Source organism: Schistocerca nitens, chromosome 3 (genome assembly GCF_023898315.1).
Source record: "Schistocerca nitens isolate TAMUIC-IGC-003100 chromosome 3, iqSchNite1.1, whole genome shotgun sequence".
Taxonomy (NCBI): Eukaryota; Metazoa; Arthropoda; class Insecta; order Orthoptera; family Acrididae; genus Schistocerca; species Schistocerca nitens.
Genome location: NC_064616.1, coordinates 163,785,313 through 163,806,080, shown reverse-complemented (window position 1 = coordinate 163,806,080; position 20,768 = coordinate 163,785,313). Strand labels below are relative to the sequence as shown.

Genomic DNA, 20,768 nt, shown 5'->3' with positions numbered 1-20,768 from the left:
TGATGATATGATGATGCAGCAATAAATTCTGAAATAAGAATGTACAATGTATGATTTATCCAAGATTTCTCTGAACACGCAAATGTGCATAGGAGAAACAACTACCACATTAGCAGAGATCACTACCAAGGCTGAGAAAAATGCACAACGATGGGAGTAAGTCTCATAAGTTGTCTGCCCCATTGAAAGTCACTTATCCATTTTGCTGCTATAGACGAGCTCTTCGCATTCTGTGCTGAGGCTGCTTTTATTATGGCTGTACTGCTTGGCAAATGCTTGTGACTATGTTGAGAGATGGTGTCTCGGCCAATATGAAATACTTATCATCCAATTTTTCGAAAATTATTACATGAAAAATTTGCTTTTTGCACACCTCACAATCTTGTATCTTCAGTAGATAGAGAATTGAATTTCTTTTCATTATTCATCATACTTACTGTGCTGCATGAAATTAAGTAACACAATGCACGACATTTTTCAGAGTTCACAGAGAACGTGGTTGATTTTAGCTAATACATTGCACGGAATGAAATGTAGATAAGATATTGAAATTTGATTTAAAACTGAGAGCAGAAGGCTATCTCATTTTGTTCTCAAGTTATTGGATTTTATATCAGAAGAACGGTCATGTGCAATGTGCTCATTCACGACCTTGAGCATCGTGAATAGTGATCATAACAATCGACGTGTTTCATAAATGATTCAAGATATCGAAATGAGGTTTTCTGCAGATGATAGCACACAATGAGGCACATATACTGTATGATACATATCCGAAACTTTTTTATTCAATGGCATATGGAAGTAACGCATCTGCAGGAGAGAGGGGTCGGTGGCCTAAGATGCATTCAGATGTCTACAGCGCTGCATGAAAATCCAAGTGTCATGCATATATACGCCAACAACACCTGGGGAATGGCATGGCAAGACATGTATACATCCCCACAATAGTGAAAGGGTTAATTCAATGAGCTGTGTGGATGAGCTCCACAAATTTCGAAGAACAATTAATCTGTGTCTAAAACAAACAGCATTTTACACAAGAACTTCAGTCTTGGTTCTTATGAGGGCCTCCTGTGTGTTTCACTGAGAGAGCTACTATGTCTGACACTAAGTTAAAAAGCACCTGATTGACCTCTCAGTGATAGAATGTCTGAAAATATTCATATTGCGAGGAACCAGAAAAGCAAACTCGAGGACATTCTACAACGAAATACATCACTGGCCCTGAGATTTCTGATCGAAGTACAAGAACAGTACTACACCAGTAACTTGTGTTACATACACACAAAATGTTGCCAAGTCATGAAATAACCAAGTAAGGGGTGGAGACAGGGCTGGGATGGGGGGTAGGGAGGGGAGGAGAGGGTGTGGAGGGGAGGGGAGGAAGTGTTCAGTTAGTTAATTTAATGAGAAGATGGATTTTCATTTATGAGGCTTCAGAAACAAAAATTTTAGTACAGTACAGTAATAATATATAACACTACAAATGCCTGTTGCATTGCCCAAATATAACTGTCTGGTCTGCTAGAGCTGAATTTGGGATGCATTGGATCCATACTTTTTGTGGGCTAAGTATGTTAGTAACCATGACATTGAACTGAAATTATGATATATTAAAGAAGTATCTGAGGGGCAAATTGGCAGAACATTATGAGACTGTGTAATTGCGAAGACGATAGAGAGGGAATTTATGTATCTTCTCATCGAGAAAAATGATCTATAATCTTGCATTATGACACTGATCGGCACACACTGTTATCTGCTTTGATTCCACGTGATTTTTCACCAGAGGTACCAAAAGCTAAGATTTGTAAATTTTTCTCGAAAGACTGAATAATTAAGGATAATACCAGATGTTCCTTTTATTTATAAAATAATTGCTTTCCTAGTTTTCTTTGTTTGATATAATCCTTCAAAAAGTTGGGGGTATTTCTCCAACATGCACTACACTGATAGATCCATAGACCTGAGATATGGTTTTGGGCTTCAATTCTTCTGTCCTCTCCCAGTCCCTCCCTTCCTAGGGCACCCAAGACAATCAAAGCTTAAAATATTTATTTTCAACAAACTAAACATTGCAAAGAATCAACTAGTCCTGAAAAACACATAGTTGTATAGTTTCTAACACCATACCTCAGCAGTGCTTCAGGCCCACCCTGGACTATGTCTCCTGTCCAGGGATATGTCTGGCAGATGAAGTGAGCTGGATCTTCCCAAGCAGCTCTCCTTCCATAAAGCTGTAGTCCTTCGCGGACAGCCTCTAACAAGTATGGCACCACAGAATAGTTCCAAAGATCAGTGAACCACACCTGAGATCCAGTTACATTGCTAGGGCATGAAAGGAAGAGCCGTGGTCCTGTGAATAAATGAAATGCCATTCTCTAACAAATCCACACCATGAAAAGCTGTCTATTATGACAGAACTGGTCAAAAAGTAATGAGATGCCTCCTTTCTCTTTGCTGCAACAGATATCCAAATACCCTTATGATACCACCCTAACCCTACCCAAGTCATATTTGTGTTTATTATGAATTACTATGAAGAACACACATTTTACAGCTCAGTAAGCAAATTTCTCAACATACCATCTCCTTGTTTGTCATTTAACACTTCTTCTTAAATGTACATGGTGACTCAATGTATATTTTTCATTCAGTACATTAAATTTCCACTGCCACAGAGAAACCCATCATGATGTGTAACAAGACAGACTGATGAACTGCATTCGAGTTCATCTACTATGATTAAGCATTTGTGACTGCCACAGACATTGCAAAACAACGAAGTTAGCTTTATATGAACAACTGGCCCCATTTGACATCTAATCTGTAAAGATTTGCCTTATTGTAAGAAAATGTGTTACTCTGTGAATGCATTACTGATTCCATTAAATACTTAAAAATCTCAAGAAAGATGTGAGAACAACTAATATCTGCCAAATATTTTATTACAGCACTTAAGTTTCCCTTGAACTACGAACAAAAATTTTTGGTAAATATCCATGTAGAGTAATGATGCATGAATGACTATACTCGCAACGGAAAGAGTGGTTTAGTATTACAATAATTTGTGGTAGCTTTGCTGCCACAACACTGCCATCACTTATCAATGTTCGTGAGAACGCAATGTAAACTGTCCATACAGCACTACATAATTTATTGACATTCACAGTATTAAAATTACATTTTCATACATAAACATACTTTTAAATCTGTTTGCATACGGCTGATTTCTGAAGTAACCCAGTTTTTAAATCCCAAACATGGAAAAACGAGAAGAGGAGCTTCAAACCTTAGTAAAATGAGTGTCACTGAAGGTAGATATAAATGTTGTGTTGTTGTGGTCTTTAGTCCAAAGACTGGTTTGATGCACCTCCCCATGCTTATATACCCTGTGCAAGCTGCTTCATCTCTGCTTAACTACTGGAACCTACCTTCATATGAACCCACTTAATGTAATCAAGCCTTGGTCTCCCTTTAATAATTTTTAATGTTATCACTTTTCATATTGCATAAACCACAGTGGTGCAAGAAGGCACACAGAATACCACCATCCAAGTATACACATATTGAATATTAGTTACCACACACCAACCAAATGAAGAGGAAATTAAATGACAAAATATTTTGAATACTAGTGACACAAACATAAGAGCCCATGAAAAAAATCATTAAGTTATTTTAAAATCTATGAATGAGGCACATTTTACACTAGAAAAAGATTATTAAAAGCTAAACTTACCTATCGTAACATCTGATGAACTGTGTGTTTCAAGAAACTTATTTAAATGTTGCCATACTTTTGGAATCCATTCCAAGATGCGAGTCAAGTCATTATTTCTGACACCTTCATGTATTTCAACTTCCAGTAATCGTCTACGCAAGTAACGCCCCAAGAATCCCTTAACAGGTTCCATGTGGTTTGCACATAACACCCATCTGTAAAAATGGAAATTGATTAAACCAAACCTAAATCATAGCACAACCATATACAAAAACATTAAAATGAATGGAATTGTGGTAACACAAATCATAATGATGATGTTATCAAATGTGATCCAGTTTTTTTTTAGATGACAGACCAGTTGAAATGCAATGATCGTTGAAAAGGGGTATATAAATCTTAACTCAGGGCAGGTTAGTTGCTGATGTTACAATAACTCTTAACATCATGTTCTACTCAGCAAGCCTACCTTTGCCTACATCATTTTCAAAAAATGTGCAACTATTCAGATGCCATACAAAACTATAGGTCTGTTTACAATGATAGCACTGCAGCAACCTATTCAGAGAATTAGTCACCCTCATTCCCCAGTTCTGTCTGAAATGTCATTATTTGGATAAAAAAATTATTGGAAGTCATTGCAGATATTGCTCAATGGCTTCATCCCTGAAGCTATCTACCTATCAAAATTATGCAAACATGTATCTGACTTGCGTACCTCATTTTCAGGAACACTGCCACAATTATTTCACTGGGAAAAGTTGGACTTGTTTGTTCCTAAGATCACTATACTTATAGCATATTAACTCCCTAACCTAAAAATACCAAAATAAGTCAGCCTTCTTGCTGTTGTCAGTTTATCATCTGATGGCTCAGTAGCTCAGTGGTGAAGTGGTGGACTATGTATCCAAAGGTCTTGGGTTCGATCCTCAGTCAGTTCTAGGATTTTTACCCATCGCTTTTCATTTCTTTCGCCTCTGGCAATGTTTGTTAACATAAAAATGCCAAGTTGGACTGTGGTTCAGAATCCACATAAAATTAAAGGTCCCCATATATCTGGCTGGGAAAATCAGTTCGAAGGTCAGAAAAAGGCAAAGGCATCATACCATCTCTACAAGGTCCATGTCTAATAAAGAACTGTGGGGTTAAAACCAACCTTTGGGTTAATGGCAGCTTCACAATTTTTTTTTTATATTTATTTTCACAGAAAAATATTCCTTGCTGGAAAAGAGAGAAGTATGACACAATTTTATATGATAAAAATAGTGTGTGAGGGCAAATATATACTTTCACTATTCAGTTATACTGGGTTAAAATGAAAAATATATTTTAAATAATATAACTTTTGTCAGGACTTAATTACCTGAACTAACAAAAAGTACGTATAAAACAGATGTCTATCATTGCTGGGATACTCAGTCTGCAGTATTCTCTTGATATCACATGTTACTGCTGACAAATATGTCTGCTTGTATCTGTATATGTGCGGATGGATATGTGTGTGTGTGTGTGTGTGTGTGTGTGTGTGTGTGTGTGTGTGTGTGTGTGGGCGCGCGCGAGCCCGCGCGAGCGTATACCTGTCCTTTTTTTCCCCCTAAGGTAAGTCTTTCCGCTCCCGGAATTGGAATGACTCCTTACCCTCTCCCTTAAAACCCACATCCTTTCGTCTTTCCCTCTCCTTCCCTCTTTCCTGATGAAGCTACCGTGGGTTGCGAAAGCTTGAATTTTGTGTGTGTGTTTGTGTTTGTCTGTGTGTCTATCAACATACTAACGCTTTCGTTTGGTAAGTTACATCATCTTTGTTTTTATATATATGACACACAAACAAACACAAACACACACACAAAATTCAAGCTTTCGCAACAAACTGTTGCCTCATCAGGAAAGAGGGAAGGAGAGGGAAAGACGAAAGACGAATACACAAATATTCCGCACGTCCAGGGCCTCGCTTCCTTTCACGCCGATCACCTGCCACCCTACCTAAAACCTCTTTCCTCATCACCTTAGCCAGCTTCATCCTGACCCACAACTTCTTCACTTTTGAAGGCCAGACATACCAGGATGGCCCCCTCGTACGCCAACCTATTCATGGGTCACTTAGAGGAAGCCTTCTTGGTTACCCAGGCCTGCCAACCCAAAGTTTGGTACAGATTTATTGATGACATCTTCATGATCTGGACTCACAGTGAAGAAGAACTTCAGAATTTCCTCTCCAACCTCAACTCCTTTGGTTCCATCAGATTCACCTGGTCCTACTCCAAATCCCATGCCACTTTCCTTGACGTTGACCTCCACCTGTCCAATGGCCAGCTTCACACGTCCGTCCACATCAAACCCACCAACAAGCAACAGTACCTCCATTATGACAGCTGCCACCCATTCCACATCAAACGGTCCCTTCCCTACAGCCTAGGTCTTCGTGGCAAACGAATCTGCTCCAGTCCGGAATCCCTGAACCATTACACCAACAACCTGACAACAGCTTTCGCATCTCGCAACTACCCTCCCGACTTGGTACAGAAGCAAATAACCAGAGCCACTTACTCATCCCCTCGAACCCAGAATCCCCCACAGAAGAACCACAAAAGTGCCCCACTTGTGACAGGATACTTTCCGGGACTGGACCAGACTCTGAATGTGGCTCTCCAGCAGGGATATGACTTCCTCAAATCCTGCCCTGAAATGAGATCCATCCTTCATGAAATCCTCCCCACTCCACCAAGAGTGTCTTTCCGCCGTCCACCTAACCTTCGTAACCTCTTAGTTCATCCCTATGAAATCCCCAAACCACCTTCCCTACCCTCTGGCTCCTACCCTTGTAACCGTCCCCGGTGTAAAACCTGTCCCATGCACCCTCCCACCACCACCCACTCCAGTCCTGTAACCCGGAAGGTGTACACGATCAAAGGCAGAGCCACGTGTGAAAGCACCCACGTGATCTACCAACTGACCTGCCTACACTGTGATGCATTCTATGTGGGAATGACCAGCAACAAACTGTCCATTCGCATGAATGGACACAGGCAGACAGTGTTTGTTGGTAATGAGGATCACCCTGTGGCTAAACATGCCTAGGTGCACGGCCAGCACATCTTGGCGCAGTGTTACACCGTCCGGGTTATCTGGATACTTCCCACTAACACCAAGCTATCCGAACTCCGGAGATGGGAACTTGCTCTTCAATATATCCTCTCTTCCCGTTATCCACCAGGCCTCAATCTCCGCTAATTTCAAGTTGCCGCCACTCATTCCCCACCTGTCATTCAACAACATCTTTGCCTCTGCGCTTCTGCCTCGACTGACATCTCTGCCCAAACTCTTGGTCTTTAAATATGTCTGCTTGTGTCTGTATATGTGTGGATGGATATGTGTGTGTGTGCGAGTGTATACCCGTCCTTTTTTCCCCCTAAGGTAAGTCTTTCCGCTCCCGGGATTGGAATGACTCCTTACCCTCTCCCTAAAACCCACATCCTTTCGTCTTTCCCTCTCCTTCCCTCTTTCCTGATATATATATATATTATTATTATTATTATTATTTATGAATTCTCCCAATAACGGAAGACATTAAGCAAATGACATTAAGCAAATGACAATCAACTTTTTTTCTGGTTCTTCTTGTTGCTCCAATAGATCTTCATTCTTTTTGAGAAGGCTTGCTTTCGCTCTTCTGACCACTTCGGTCTGTACTGTTTTTGTTTTGGTTGCTCTGGTAAAACTTTCCACTTCTCTACTTTGTGCTTAAAAGTATCTCTGTCTGAAATATCGGTTGCTGTTATATCCGCGTTGGTGAGGTCTTTTCTAACTTCGATCATCCAAGGTGTTGAAGCTTTAAGTGAGGTTACGTAATTTATTAGCTTTCTGGTCAAACGGTTTTCTGGTAATCTGCTAAGATGACCAAAGAATTTCAGTCGCCTTTTCTTAAAATCAATTTCTATGTTTGAAAACTTTTCTGTTGTTTTGATTGTTTGCAGTCTGTAGCCATCTTTAGTCTGTCTCGCTCCTAAAATTTTCCTAATGATTTTTCTCTCTTCTTTTTTGATGTCTTCGAGTTCTCGCTTTCTGTTCAGTACTAGTGTTTCACTTGCATAGAGGACTGTTGGTTTTATGACGGTATTGTAATGCCGAATTTTAGTTTGTCTTGACAAGGATTTCTTGTTGTAGAGGTTGTGGACTAACCAGAATGCTTTTTTGACTTTTTGTAAACGATTTTGCTGTGATACTATTTCTTGGCCTGTTGGTTCAATGTATTCTCCGAGGTACTTAAAATACGGGATTCTATTGATATATATATATAAGTACCATCACAATGTCTTTGTGTATGTAGATTGCATAATAACCTGCAATTAAGAAATAATTTAATGTTATAATTCACTTACCGAAAATTGTGATGCAGTTGCAAATTTGTTGTGGAGCATGTGGCTTGATTCATTGTTCCAATAATATAAGGGCACTTTGAGTATTTGGCATTCAGAAATCCATTAAAGACTTCACCAAGGGAAGCTGCATGGTGAAGATTATCCAGAATAATAACTGAGGGCAAATCTGAAGCATTACTTTCACACTGCTCAGCAACATTTGCAAGATACTGTCTAAGTTCTTTGCTACTTTTGTGATCAACACTGAAAAGAAAAAACATTAGTCATTATACCTGCTGAGCTCATTGCACACAACACAATAATAAATAGCACATAAAATAACAACTTTTCTTCAAACATTCTAAGGATACAGTTGTAAACAGATACAGCACAGTGGAAACAGTATAAGATTGAAACATTCGTACAATATATTTGAGCTGAGTTAATGAGAAATGGACAAATTAAAGTTTCCACGCATCCTGACCTCTTTGTGTTTTAGTAAATATTTAGAAGACTGAGTGTTTGCCAACTCAATAAAAATCTCAACAGGGCAGTATTCAACTACCTAGAGCTACAGATCTATCTCCATGGTGTCAACAATCTCAAAAATAATTAAATTACTTATGTCGATTCAATTACGTCAGTATACTGAAAGACACAACCTTCTGTGTAACAGGCGCTTTGTTTTTCAACTGAAGCTATTGTGGAAATTTTTGACAAAAAATTTACTGTTTTAAAATATAAGATTGTGTTATTTGTGTTACACGATCTATGTACAGTATAGGACCGCAATTGTTTTGACATCTTACAAACAAAACTGAGTTTTATGGGAAATCCCTCTTAGACACAATTTCTTCCTATTTGTATAACAGAATACAGTCCGTTTCAGTCATTAATAAACATACTTACTTAATAAGAATTAGTACTGTGTTCCATAGAGCTCTATCATCAACCTCCTCGTTTTCAGTGTGGCGGTCAATCATCTGTGTATTACAGTCTGTTATGCTGATGATACAACAGTGCTTAAACTCACATCACATCATGGCTGTTGATAAGATAATGGAGGGATCACAAGACTCTTCTCACTTAGTTTGCAATCAATAAACTCCTTTGTACTCAAGACAAAAGTGAAAATCTTCCATTACTTTTATCTAATGATATAGAAATTATAAGTGTCAAATGTTTAGGAATTCATATTTGTTCACAACACAATTGGGAAGAACATGCTACCCAGATCTGTACCGAGTGAGGTGGCGCAGTGGTTAGCATGCTGGACTTGCGTTCAGGACGACGACAGATCAAACCCATGTCCAGCCATCCTGAGTTAGGTTTTCTATGAGTTCCCCAAATCACTTCAGGGAAATGCTGGGATGGTTCCTTTGAAAGGGGATGGCCAACTTCCTTCCCAATCCTTCCCTAATCCAAAGGGACCGATGACGTTACAGTTTGGTCCCCTCCCCCAAAATCAATCAATCAACCAACCAACCAACCAACCACCCAACAAGTCTGTAAAAAGCACTCACAGGTCTCCCCCATCGAATATGAAAACTGAGATGTGGTTGGTATTTTGCCAAAGTTGAAAGAATATTACTCAGCACAAAAACTTTTTTGAAATACATATATGCAAAATGCCTAATTGTGCAACTTACTTGAAAGTAGCGATAGCTTCTGCTGTGGATTCCTTTCCTTCTTTTAAAACAAGAAACTCGGCAAGCTTATTGGCCAAGTATGATTTTCCAGTGCCACTTGGACCACATAATATTATCCTTCGGTGTTCCATCAGCAATGATACATATCTGTTGGCAGTAAAGAGACTGAATCATATCAACCGAAACAATATAGCTACCTATAATAATTCTGTACAGATGTTTCACTAATGCTTGGAATCAGTGCTTGGCGAATTTCAACATGCTAGCCATAAATTTTGGTAAACATTTACCTTTGTACAATTGACTTTGGAATGAGAGTTTCAAATGCTAATGCATCCACACTTCCAGAATGCACTGCTCCTTTTAGGCAAAGTAAAATATTGTTGTTTGTTCCAACCAGATAACCACATGGCAAAAGCTCAGGAGCTGGACTATCTTTATAGCGTACAACATCTCCAATGTGGTAACTCCACAATGACTCTGCACTTAAACCCAAGTTGGAAACAGGATCAACACGCAGAACATACTCCTGTAACACAAAACGGTTTAAGTAGTATCACAGTAAAATCCCCTTTTCGTGAATCTCTGGGAGAATCGTATTTTTTCATGAAATAGGGTTTTCCTTAAACAGGAGTTAAGCTTGGTTACACCATAGGGATAACCATAATTTAAATTTGAACTTTTTAGATGATATAATTATTCATTAATCACAAACTATAATGTGCTGGAAACTAAAGAGTAGTTTAGCATGAACTCGACAGGTTTTTACTTTTATGTCACATGTAACACCACAACCACCGATTTATATAACAATTTAAAGAAATTATACAAAATTAAGGTGCCATCGTTTTTATTCAAATAAAAAAACATTTTTACTTTACTAATGACACAGGATGAAAATGGCGAACAAAAATTCTATAAATGTCTTTTTTCTATGAAAAATAAACAAATGTTTTTCATTTTTTTTCTTCCACCATAATGTACTGAGAGGGGTTGTCACTCCAACTAGCTGACTCAGCAATAACTGATGAAATGTAGCTGCCCACAGTATCATTTCCTTGCATAGCTATAGCACAATGCTTTGCAGGTGAATTCTCTTTTCCACCACCACCACCACCACCACCCCCTCACAGTCATTACCTCCACCAATATTAATTTTTGTCTTGTTCGTTCACACGAGAAACACACATCTCACTTACATCCAGCATTGTATGAATGTGTAACAGTCATGAAATGTTTCACTTGATAAAACATGTACAATGACTTTACTGTGGCGACGAGTGCAACAGGTGCCAACAGCAACCCGCACAACGTACACCATGACGTTACTCCGGTAAGTGTAAGGTGGAAATTCAAACCAACCACCTTAGCAGCAGATTAACAGAGGGTGCCGCCAGTAGCTCAGCTCCATGGCATGCACGCATCCCCGATCAGTGCATGTACACTGAACTATTTCCTACTTCTTTGAAACTAGGTCTGAGCGAATCAAACAGAAGTGAGATGACAATTTAGGCCAGCGTTGTGATGGCAGCTGGCTGTTCCACTGCAGCCACAACGTCACCTCTTCCACTCTTCACCAGAACCGTGAAGTGGGACTGGCTGAAGGGGGGCCCGCAGAGAGGAGAGGACTTGGTGTACTATTTTGCAAGATCTCCTACACTTGGGAGGTGTCAGACTTAGTGCTAGTATTAAAAAATGAATTTCTACAGACTTTAAAAAGGGTGCTAACTGTGACTGTTACTTTTTGGAACACAGATTACTTGAGTATTCATTCAGTCAAGAAAGTTTGTATTTTTATTCTTCAGAAGTTAGTTATTGTGTTAAACTGAAACTAATAATTATTTTAGCCTTCCATAATTATGTGAATGTATTTTAATTCAATTGCTGGCTCCCGACCACAGAAATCTGTTTTGTTTTCATTTGACGTGAGAGCTAACAGCAAAATCACTAAACGTAAACAGTGCATGCCAGAAAAGTTTTTCCCAGTAGCACTTGACTAATTGCTGTAGCCGATACAGCCAACAGCCACACTTCAAGTAGCCAGAAGCGGGAGAATGTACTGCTCATACATGACTCCACCAGGCAGGCGCATGAGCCCGATGACAACTACTCTAACGAAGTTAATTTAAACAGTTGTGATGTCATGCTCATCACAAGCAGTTTGTTGTTATGAAGTATTGCAAAGCCTTTCATCATAATGCCTTTAACACATTTTATGTTGGCAGACACTTGCATGTGCAGAGTGTTTTGTTGAAAATGACGCATTTCTTTGGCAACAAAGAATCACTTTATTTTTTTCTCTTGTTTATGTTTTATTCCTGCAGTATAATTCTGCAGTAGTGGGATACAGTAATATTCTTTGTTAGACTATCAGTTCTTAGCAATCAAAATTCCAAAAATTAACTGAAAACTAAAACACTGAAAAATTCACGGAATTTTACAAGATTCCCGGGTTTTTCAAGGATTTCCCAGTTGTCCTGGGGCGTATACACCCTGATTCTCGTCATATAATTGATTTCCCTTTTCCTAACAGTTATATTTTTCTGTCTTCAACAGGAGGATGGCAACAAAGATTCTTTATATTTTATTCAAATGCATCAAGCATACTAAAGCAGAACAGAACTTATAAAATTTCTGAGAGACAGAAAAAACAATTGTCCACGGCATCGAATAAAAAGAAAGATTTGTCACAGTGGCATTTCACTACATAAATATTTAGAATGTATCTATGTAGAATTTTCATTTTGACCAAAATTTCTCAAAGTGCTAAACTACTCCCTTCTGTGTACATTTTGCTTCTTTTTGCCTACTAATCTACTATTTCAGAATTCAGTTACATTGGACTGCTTAGTTTCTGAACAACTCCAGTGATATTTAACACCATTTTTACCTAGATGTAAGACAACCCTGACTATAAAACCACAACGACCCCCCCCACCCCATTTTTTTTTACAAAGCCTCTTTGAGGAAATTTTATTTTTAATTTATTCTGACCAACCAAAATTACAAACTGTTTCATAGATATAAAGTAACATCCTAAAAAGTTAACATTATATCTACTCTAAACCGATGTCATTTATTGATTGTCTACACTTTGAGGATACATGTAAAAATAAAATAAACCAAAAGAAATGGTTTGCATTAATTTTTATCTTCACTTTCTTCTTTGCTTACTATCTAAGCCAGTCACATATGGTATTACTACAGCTAATCTCCATCCCACCACCACCACCACCACCATCACCATCACCACCACCACTAGTATCATTATCTGGGATCATACACTGTAGAGCCACAGAGACTGGTACACCTGCATAATATCGTGTAGGGCCCCCATGAGCATGCAGAAGTGCCACAACATCACGTGGCATGGACTCGACTAATGTCTGAAGTAGTGCTGGAGGGAACTGACACCATGAATCCTGCAATGCTGTCCATAAACCTGTAAGAGTACAACAAGGTGGAGATCTCTTCTGAACAGCAAGTTGCGGCATCCCAGATATGTCCAATAATGTTAATGTCTGGTGAGTTTGGCAGCCAGCAGAAGTGTTTAAACTCAGAGAAGTGTTCCTGGAGCCATTCCGTAGCCATTTTGGAATGTGGGGTGTCCCATTGCCACGCTGGAATTGCCCAAGTACGTCGGAATGCATAATGGACATGAATGGATGCAGGTGATCAGACATGATGCTTATGAACTTCTCACCTATCAAGAGTCATATCTAGACATATCAGCGGTCCCATATCACTTCAACTGTACACGCCCCATACCATTACAGAGCCCCCACCACCTCGAACAGTCCCCTGCTGACATGCAGGATTCACGAGGTTGTCTCCATACCCATACACGTCGATCCACTTGATACAATTTGAAACAAGACTCGTCCGATCAGGCAACATGTTTCCAGTCATCAACAGTCGAATGTCAGCGTTGACAGGCCCAGGTGAGGCATAAAGTTTTGTGTCATGCAGTCATCAAGGGCACATAAGTGCGCCTTCGGCTCCAAAAGCCCATATCAATGATATTTTGTTGAATGGTTCACACGCTGACACTTGTTGATGGCCCAGAACTGAAATCTGCAGCAATTTGCAAGAGAGTTGAACTTCTGTCACACTGTATGATTCTCTTCAGTCGTCACTGGTCCCGTTCTTCCAGGATCTTTTTCCGGCAACAGTCATGACAGAGATTTTATGTTTTACTGGATTCCTGATATTCATAGTACACTCATGAAATGGCTGTATCGGAAAATCCCCACTTCATCGCAACCCCGGAGAAGCTGTGTCCCATCACTCGTGTGCCAACTATAAATCATGTTCTAACTCCCTTCAATCTTGATAACTTGCCATTGTAGCAGCAATAACTGATCTAACAATTGCACCAGACACTTGTTGTCTTATAGGGTAGAGGGAGGGATGTTCACCAGGGAGGGAAGTTTGCCGTATTTGCCTTTCTATTGCAACAGATCTGTCAGCACTCACTGCCATCTGTTGGAGATCATGAGAAAAACTGATTCAAAGCATGCCCATTCTATGTTGCCATCTGGTGGTAGCACAGAAAATTACATATTATCCTCACAATCAGTAGTGGAACACATTTCGTGAGAAGACTGACACTGAGACAGGGGACATTTTTACCATCTCCAACATTTGAGATCCGTTTTCGCTACTGTAAGTATAAATAAATTATTATTTTGACTGCTAAAATGTACAAATATGTGCTGCAAGTGAAAGAAAAAAGAATTAATTGTAAATTACTTAACAATGCTGTGATATATTATTGTATAATAAAGTGTGCTTCTGGAGGGAATTTCGCCATTAGTATGGCGAATTTCCCTCCCGTTCTTGTCTGACGCCATACATCGACATTTATTAGACTAGACTCGTGAACAATAAAAGAGATTATTGTAGAAGAGCTACCTTACGCAATATTTTGAGAATTTTACCTTTAATTGACCACTTAATTAATGTTTATTAATATTCATCGATTGTAATGTTGACAATAATTTTGGGGGAAATTAGAAGTTGATACACATTTCATATTCTGTTACCCTGTTTAAAACTAGCTAAACTGGCGTTCTCTATTGACTTTCCAGGCAATATAGTTAGACAATCGAAGGGTCTGTACGGTAAATGGAAAGAAGAGAATTTAAAAAGTGCTGTTACAGCTGTTTGCAATGGACAATCTGTGTATGCTGCCGCTAAATTGTATGGGATTCCGAGGAAAACTCTTGAAGACCACGTAAAACGTGCTGGTAGCAGATCATCAAGAAAGATGTTCGGCAGGTCACCAACTCTTTGAACTTGTTACCCACATCATCAGACTCCAGTCTGTGGGATTTGGGATTACAAAAGAAAAGCTACAGATGATGGTATTTAAATATTGTGCAAAGAGAAATATCCAAAACATGTTTGGAAATGACCGTGCAGGGAAATTTTGGTTTCAAGGATTTCATGCATGCAAAACCTGAAATAGTTTTCAGAAAAAGAGAAAGTTTGAGTTACGGAAGATTGGTGCGTTTTAACGCTGAAAGAGTATCCCAGTTATATAATCTTCTGGGAAAAGTTTATGATGCCATGAATCTTTCATCTACCCCACAGCTGATCTACAATGTGGATGAAACAGGATTGCAACTCACTCTTTATCCACAGGAGAAAATTTTAGCTTTGAAAGGTTCAAAGCACGTTCACGTGGCAACACATGGGGAAAAGGGCAAAACTATGACAGTCTTGGCTTGTGTCAATGCCACTGGAACAAATTTCATCCCCCCCCCCCCCATGGTTCTATACAAGGGAAAGAACAGGAAGGATATTTGGGGTGATGGGTTGCCACCAGGCACCACATTTGAAATGACACCTAAAGGGTACATCACTGTCGATTCATTCTGCAGATTCGTGGAACATTTTAAGCACCACAGACTGCCAGAAAAAGCACTGTTCATTCTGGATGGACACAAAAGCCATTTGGACGAAGCAGTCTTGAATATAGCGGAAAGATCCAATATCGAAATTCTCTGTCTGCCTGCTCATTGCTCTCCTGGATAAAAGTTTATTCCAAGCACTCAAAGTTTATTGGAACAAAGCTGTAGAGAACTTTAGATGGCAATACCCTGGACGCCCTGTGTCAAAGATCTGTTTTCCTACAATATTTACAGAGGCTTGTTTGAAGACGGCAGTCCCAAGCAATGCTATTTCTGGTTTTAAGGCAACCAGGATTCACCCTTTTAATCTGAAAGCCATGCTAAAGGAAGCTTTTGCACCAAGCACTATCTCAGATAATCCAGTTCCTCTCGAACAGGGTTCTGGAAGCGCATCTCAAAATGACCTGAAGAGCAATGACATTCACAATGTTTCTTTTCATGACCTGATGTCAACTCCTGATATCCAGAGGAAAAGGATAACAAATTCGATAAATTCGTCGGCAGTTTTGATCACTCGGAAGCTCTTCTCTTCCAACGAAGACGGAAATAATTCCACGATGAACACAGATAGCAGTAGGAATGAACAAGTAAGGGCGCCAGAACCTGTTCGAAGAAAAAGTAGACACAGTAAAAACAAAGAGCTGCAGCCCGAGTGCAGTGGAGTAACACTGAATCCAAAGAAACTTAAATGTGCCACATCTTCTACCTGCAAATATTGTGGAGAAGATTACTATGATCCAAGAGCAAGGCAAGTGGAGTGGTACCAGTGTGCAAGTTGCCAGAACTGGTTTCACGAAGACTGTGACAATCAATCTGTGAAGAAGTGTGGCTTGTGTACTGTTTGTAATGACTTGGACTCTGGCACAGATTAAAGTGCACAGAAATGTCACAAAAATTATCTAAAATTATATTTGTATGTCCTGTAGAATTTTCAAGTGTCTGTTATAAACAGCAGTATTTAAAGTAAACAAAATTTGATTTCAGGCGAAATTCCCTCCCTGGGAGGAAAGTTCGCCAGTTGGCTACATTGCACAGAAAAAATTTCCTATCATTTAAGACGTCACTTTCAATAGTTAATGGAGTTTTTATTTCATATATAGAAATAAACTTATCATATTAAAAAATATTTCATTATGTTTTCACGAATGAAAACAATTTCAAATATTGTTTTGTAAATTGGTGGCGAACATCCCTCCCTGTACCCTATAGGCATTGCCGACCACAGCACTGTGTTCTGCCTGTTTACATATCTCTGTATTTGAATATGCATGCCTATACCAGTTTCTTTGGTACTTCAGAGCAGTTTCACCGAACCAAAGAGAGGTGAAAAAAAAAAAAGAGTCCATGTATTCCTACATAAAAGCAATAATCCTGGTTGTCACAAATATTTGGATGTTTCTATAGAGTATGTCATGATTTCTGAGGTGATGGTAAGGGTAGGGCCTCATAGGACAACTGAAATTTATAGTCTAAGTTGTCACAAATATTTCACGGTTTCTTTCAAAAATGTCGCAATGTATGGTTGTCACAAATATTTCGCTGTTTCTTCCAAATATGTTGTGATGTGCAAGGTTGTGGTTATGGTGGAACCTGAGAACACAGCTGTTTTTTTTCCCAAATACATAGCAGATTTTGCATCAATACTGAAGTGAGAATGTGACAATATTTTCCTTCGTCTCTCGCTTCCAAGCACTTCATCTGCCCACTGCTGTTTCATTGGTTGCATAGAACCAGCATCTGCCACACCCTCTTTCATTCCTACCTTTTGGCGACCGCTAATAACATTGTTGCATGAAACATCTCAGAATGCCACTTGCTCCTATCTAGACTATTACTGCAGAAATGTATACTGTTGTTGAGTATTCATCCAATGTTGAAGTTAATTCAATTCCAAGTACAAATGAAAAGGCAGCTAACTCTGGAAAAGAGTTAGCTGTAACCTGATTTTCATCACTACTATGAAAGTAATCAAGTTTTTCTTTTGCTAATTTATCATATATTTTGGTCAAACTGATGTTACATTTTGTTCAACAGAGTTAATTAACAAGTATTATTACTTTAATTAACAATAATTCATTGTTAATAAATAAACAACATCTACTTAGCAAAAGGAGGTTAGAATAGATTCTAACCTCTTTGACACAGCATCAAGGAGCTCATCATTTCAACATCTTTGACCTGTACAGCAGGTGCAAACTGTGGCCAATGTTACACATCAGACAAACAACATTGGTCTCCAATACTCGCTTGTCTCACACAAAGCAACGGAGGGGGTGGGGGAGGAGGGGTACCTTGTGAAAAATAATAGACCATCAAAACAAGCTGCAGCCAAATTATCCATTGCCTGTGATAACACTAATGGCAGGAGTACAAATGCTGTGTCAGAAACTACAAAACCATTCCAAATTCTTCAAAATAAATCTTCACATGATCTCAATCACAAAAGTTTCATCTGTAAATTTAAGATGATCCCCTATATTCATTTATTAGACAACATAAAAACAATGAGCTCAGCTGTAATACTTTAATCTATGAATGTTAAGATGACCCATTCTTTTTCAAATGACAAATTTGGGTAAATACGGCATATACAGGATTAAATATGTACTTACCATATTTACTCGAATCTAAGCCGCACCTGAAAAATGAGACTCGAAATAAAGAAAAAAAAAATTCCCAAATCTAAGGCGCACCTGAAATTTGAGACTCTAAATTCAAGGGGAGAGAAAAGTTTTAGGCCGCACCTCCAAATCGAAACAAAGTTGGTCCATTGTAATATGAGACACAATTTAGGTCGAATGAATGATGATACAGCTACAGTAGTTTGGTTCGAATTGTAAGCTTAGCAGTTAAGCTTTACCAAGTAGCCATTGCTAAGCGTCAGGCGCTCCGTCCTTATTGATACGGGTACCCTTCCTTTTTCACGTGCTTCGTCTGGTTTGAATCGATTGTTTATTTTCCTTTGATCCGATAAGTGCTGTTTTCTTTGTTATAGGTGTTTACGTCACACTAAGCTGAAAATGCATTACTGTACTGTGTCATGCATTGTTTGTCGCATTCTGATAGTGCGTGTTTACGGCCTGTCACCGCTCGCGGCATGGCTTGCTTTTGTTCGCGTTACCACCGCTTAAAAAAAAAAAAAAAAAAAAGAGAGAGAGAGAGAGAGAGAGAGAGAGAGAGAGAGAGAGGGGGGGGGGAATTGTCTTATTAGCAAAACAATGGCAAGAGACTGCTATTTGTTGTTACTTACATCGCTGCTTTCTTTGATAATGATCAACAAGGACCAAATAATAGACTGCGTATGATAGAACATGTTCTGAATGAGAGTTAGGCGAAAATTTTTCTCCGTTTGAAAATCTTTGCGGCCGCTTCTTTAGTACATCAAATTCTGCACAGAAATTAAGAGTCATCTTAGATTTAAAAATCTAGTCAGTTGCCTTGCTTCATTTCTGACTGTATCACTATTAGGCATAAGAATAATACGAATATAAACATGACAAGATACGTATATTCTTCCGCGTTTGCTGTTGTCTCACTCTAGTTTCGTAGTTTATTGGGCAGAGAGGATTTAAATGAGATAGCAGCAAACGCGAAAGAATACATGGCAAAATGTTTATATTTGTATTATTCTTATGGTGAAGAGAATACTGCATGTGATTCACATTTCATCAGGTTCCTATTAGCAACCATCTCTTCTCACAGGTAGGAAAAAATTCAGAACGTAGACTTGGCCATATTGACAAACATTCCAAACAGTTTTGCCAGTCGGATTTTCGTAGTACATTGAAATTCTGCTATATTCGAAGATGAACAATACGGAATTTGTATTTACTTCGTTGGATAATGTATGAAAATGCAGTGGTCGAACTCGGGGCGGAGAAAAAAAGCTCATCTTCAACTTTTTTTTTTTTTAATTTATTTACTGACGCAGAGGTTTTGGCACCAGTATTTATCATTGTGCCTACAAAGCATGCCTGTGTAGCGCTACATATATTCGAAGGCAGAAGTTAGTTGTGGCGGCACCTACCAACATTTTTCAGAACTTCCGCTTGCTTTGCACTCGATTCTAAGCCGCAGGCGGTTTTTTGGATTACAAAAACCGGAAAAAATTGCAGCTTAGATTCGAGTAAATACGGTAACTGCTCCTTACACAATTCTAAACTTGCCCACAACAGGACTTAATTTTCAGAAACACAGAAGAACCTAAATTCTTGAACTTCCAATGTATTGCTAGAAAGAAATATTATGGTATCATTATGCTAATGTAATGGAAAATGGAAAGAACCTTACTTTGAATACTCTTCGAACCATACAGTCCAGCATGTCCCATTTTGTTTTGGTACTAACAGAAACTGCAGCAATGACACACTGAGATGCATTGTTTCCCTCTTCCATGTATTTCTGGTAGTTCCCATGGCTTCCAAGCAGAACTGATACCAGTATTCTTTTCCCATCTCCATCTGAAATCAAAGGACAACAAAAATAATTTTTTGAACTGGAGAGATGCACAATTCATTTTCAAAAATTTTGATTCTACAGAAATCAGTTATTTGAGTGGCACATATTTACAGTACATAGAATAAAAATTATAAAAAAATTCTAAAAATTTTACACTGGTACATAATCTGAAGAGACAGAAAAGAATCAGTAAGATCTCTTTATGATTCTGTTACTTTGCATTCTCTGTAAACATGGGTGTTGAAATGTTCTCAACTTATTTTCAAATGTATTATTATTAATTCGAGTTATCAGTATATTTTCTTGCACTTGGTGGTATACGTTCAGTACATTTTCCTTAAAGATGTTTTTGAGGGTTACTGCTTTCAAATGTGTATTTCTGATATTCCCTTCATACAGCACTAATCAAATGCCCTTGTAAAGACAAATTTTAAGATTTCAAGCTATTTCAAATATTTTCATCAGAGTTCATAATTGCAGTATGCATTCAACATAATCATTTAACAAATAACTTCAAAAAGGAATGGTTTATCTACTTCAGCATCATCCTAATGCGAAAGTTAAATTATCGACCAGTAGATACAGAAGGTTCATGGCTTTTATCTTATCTGAACGACAGAGAGCAATGTGTATCAATTCAGTGCCAATTGCATAACATTAAACA

The 20,768-nt window shown here is 38.6% G+C and overlaps 1 protein-coding gene across 1 annotated transcript in view; it reads right to left on the bottom strand.

The window, feature by feature from the left end:
- LOC126248102 (protein sickie) overlaps positions 1-20,768 on the bottom strand; it is a 687,677-nt gene that overhangs the window by 4,840 nt on the left and 662,069 nt on the right. The window contains exons 27-32 of the mRNA XM_049948773.1: positions 19,937-20,106; positions 10,022-10,260; positions 9,732-9,878; positions 8,104-8,346; positions 3,746-3,942; positions 2,137-2,359 (exon numbers count right to left, since the gene is read on the bottom strand). Of these exons, the coding sequence (XP_049804730.1) occupies positions 2,137-2,359; positions 3,746-3,942; positions 8,104-8,346; positions 9,732-9,878; positions 10,022-10,260; positions 19,937-20,106 (1,219 nt within the window). The remainder of the gene's footprint in view (positions 1-2,136; positions 2,360-3,745; positions 3,943-8,103; positions 8,347-9,731; positions 9,879-10,021; positions 10,261-19,936; positions 20,107-20,768) is intronic.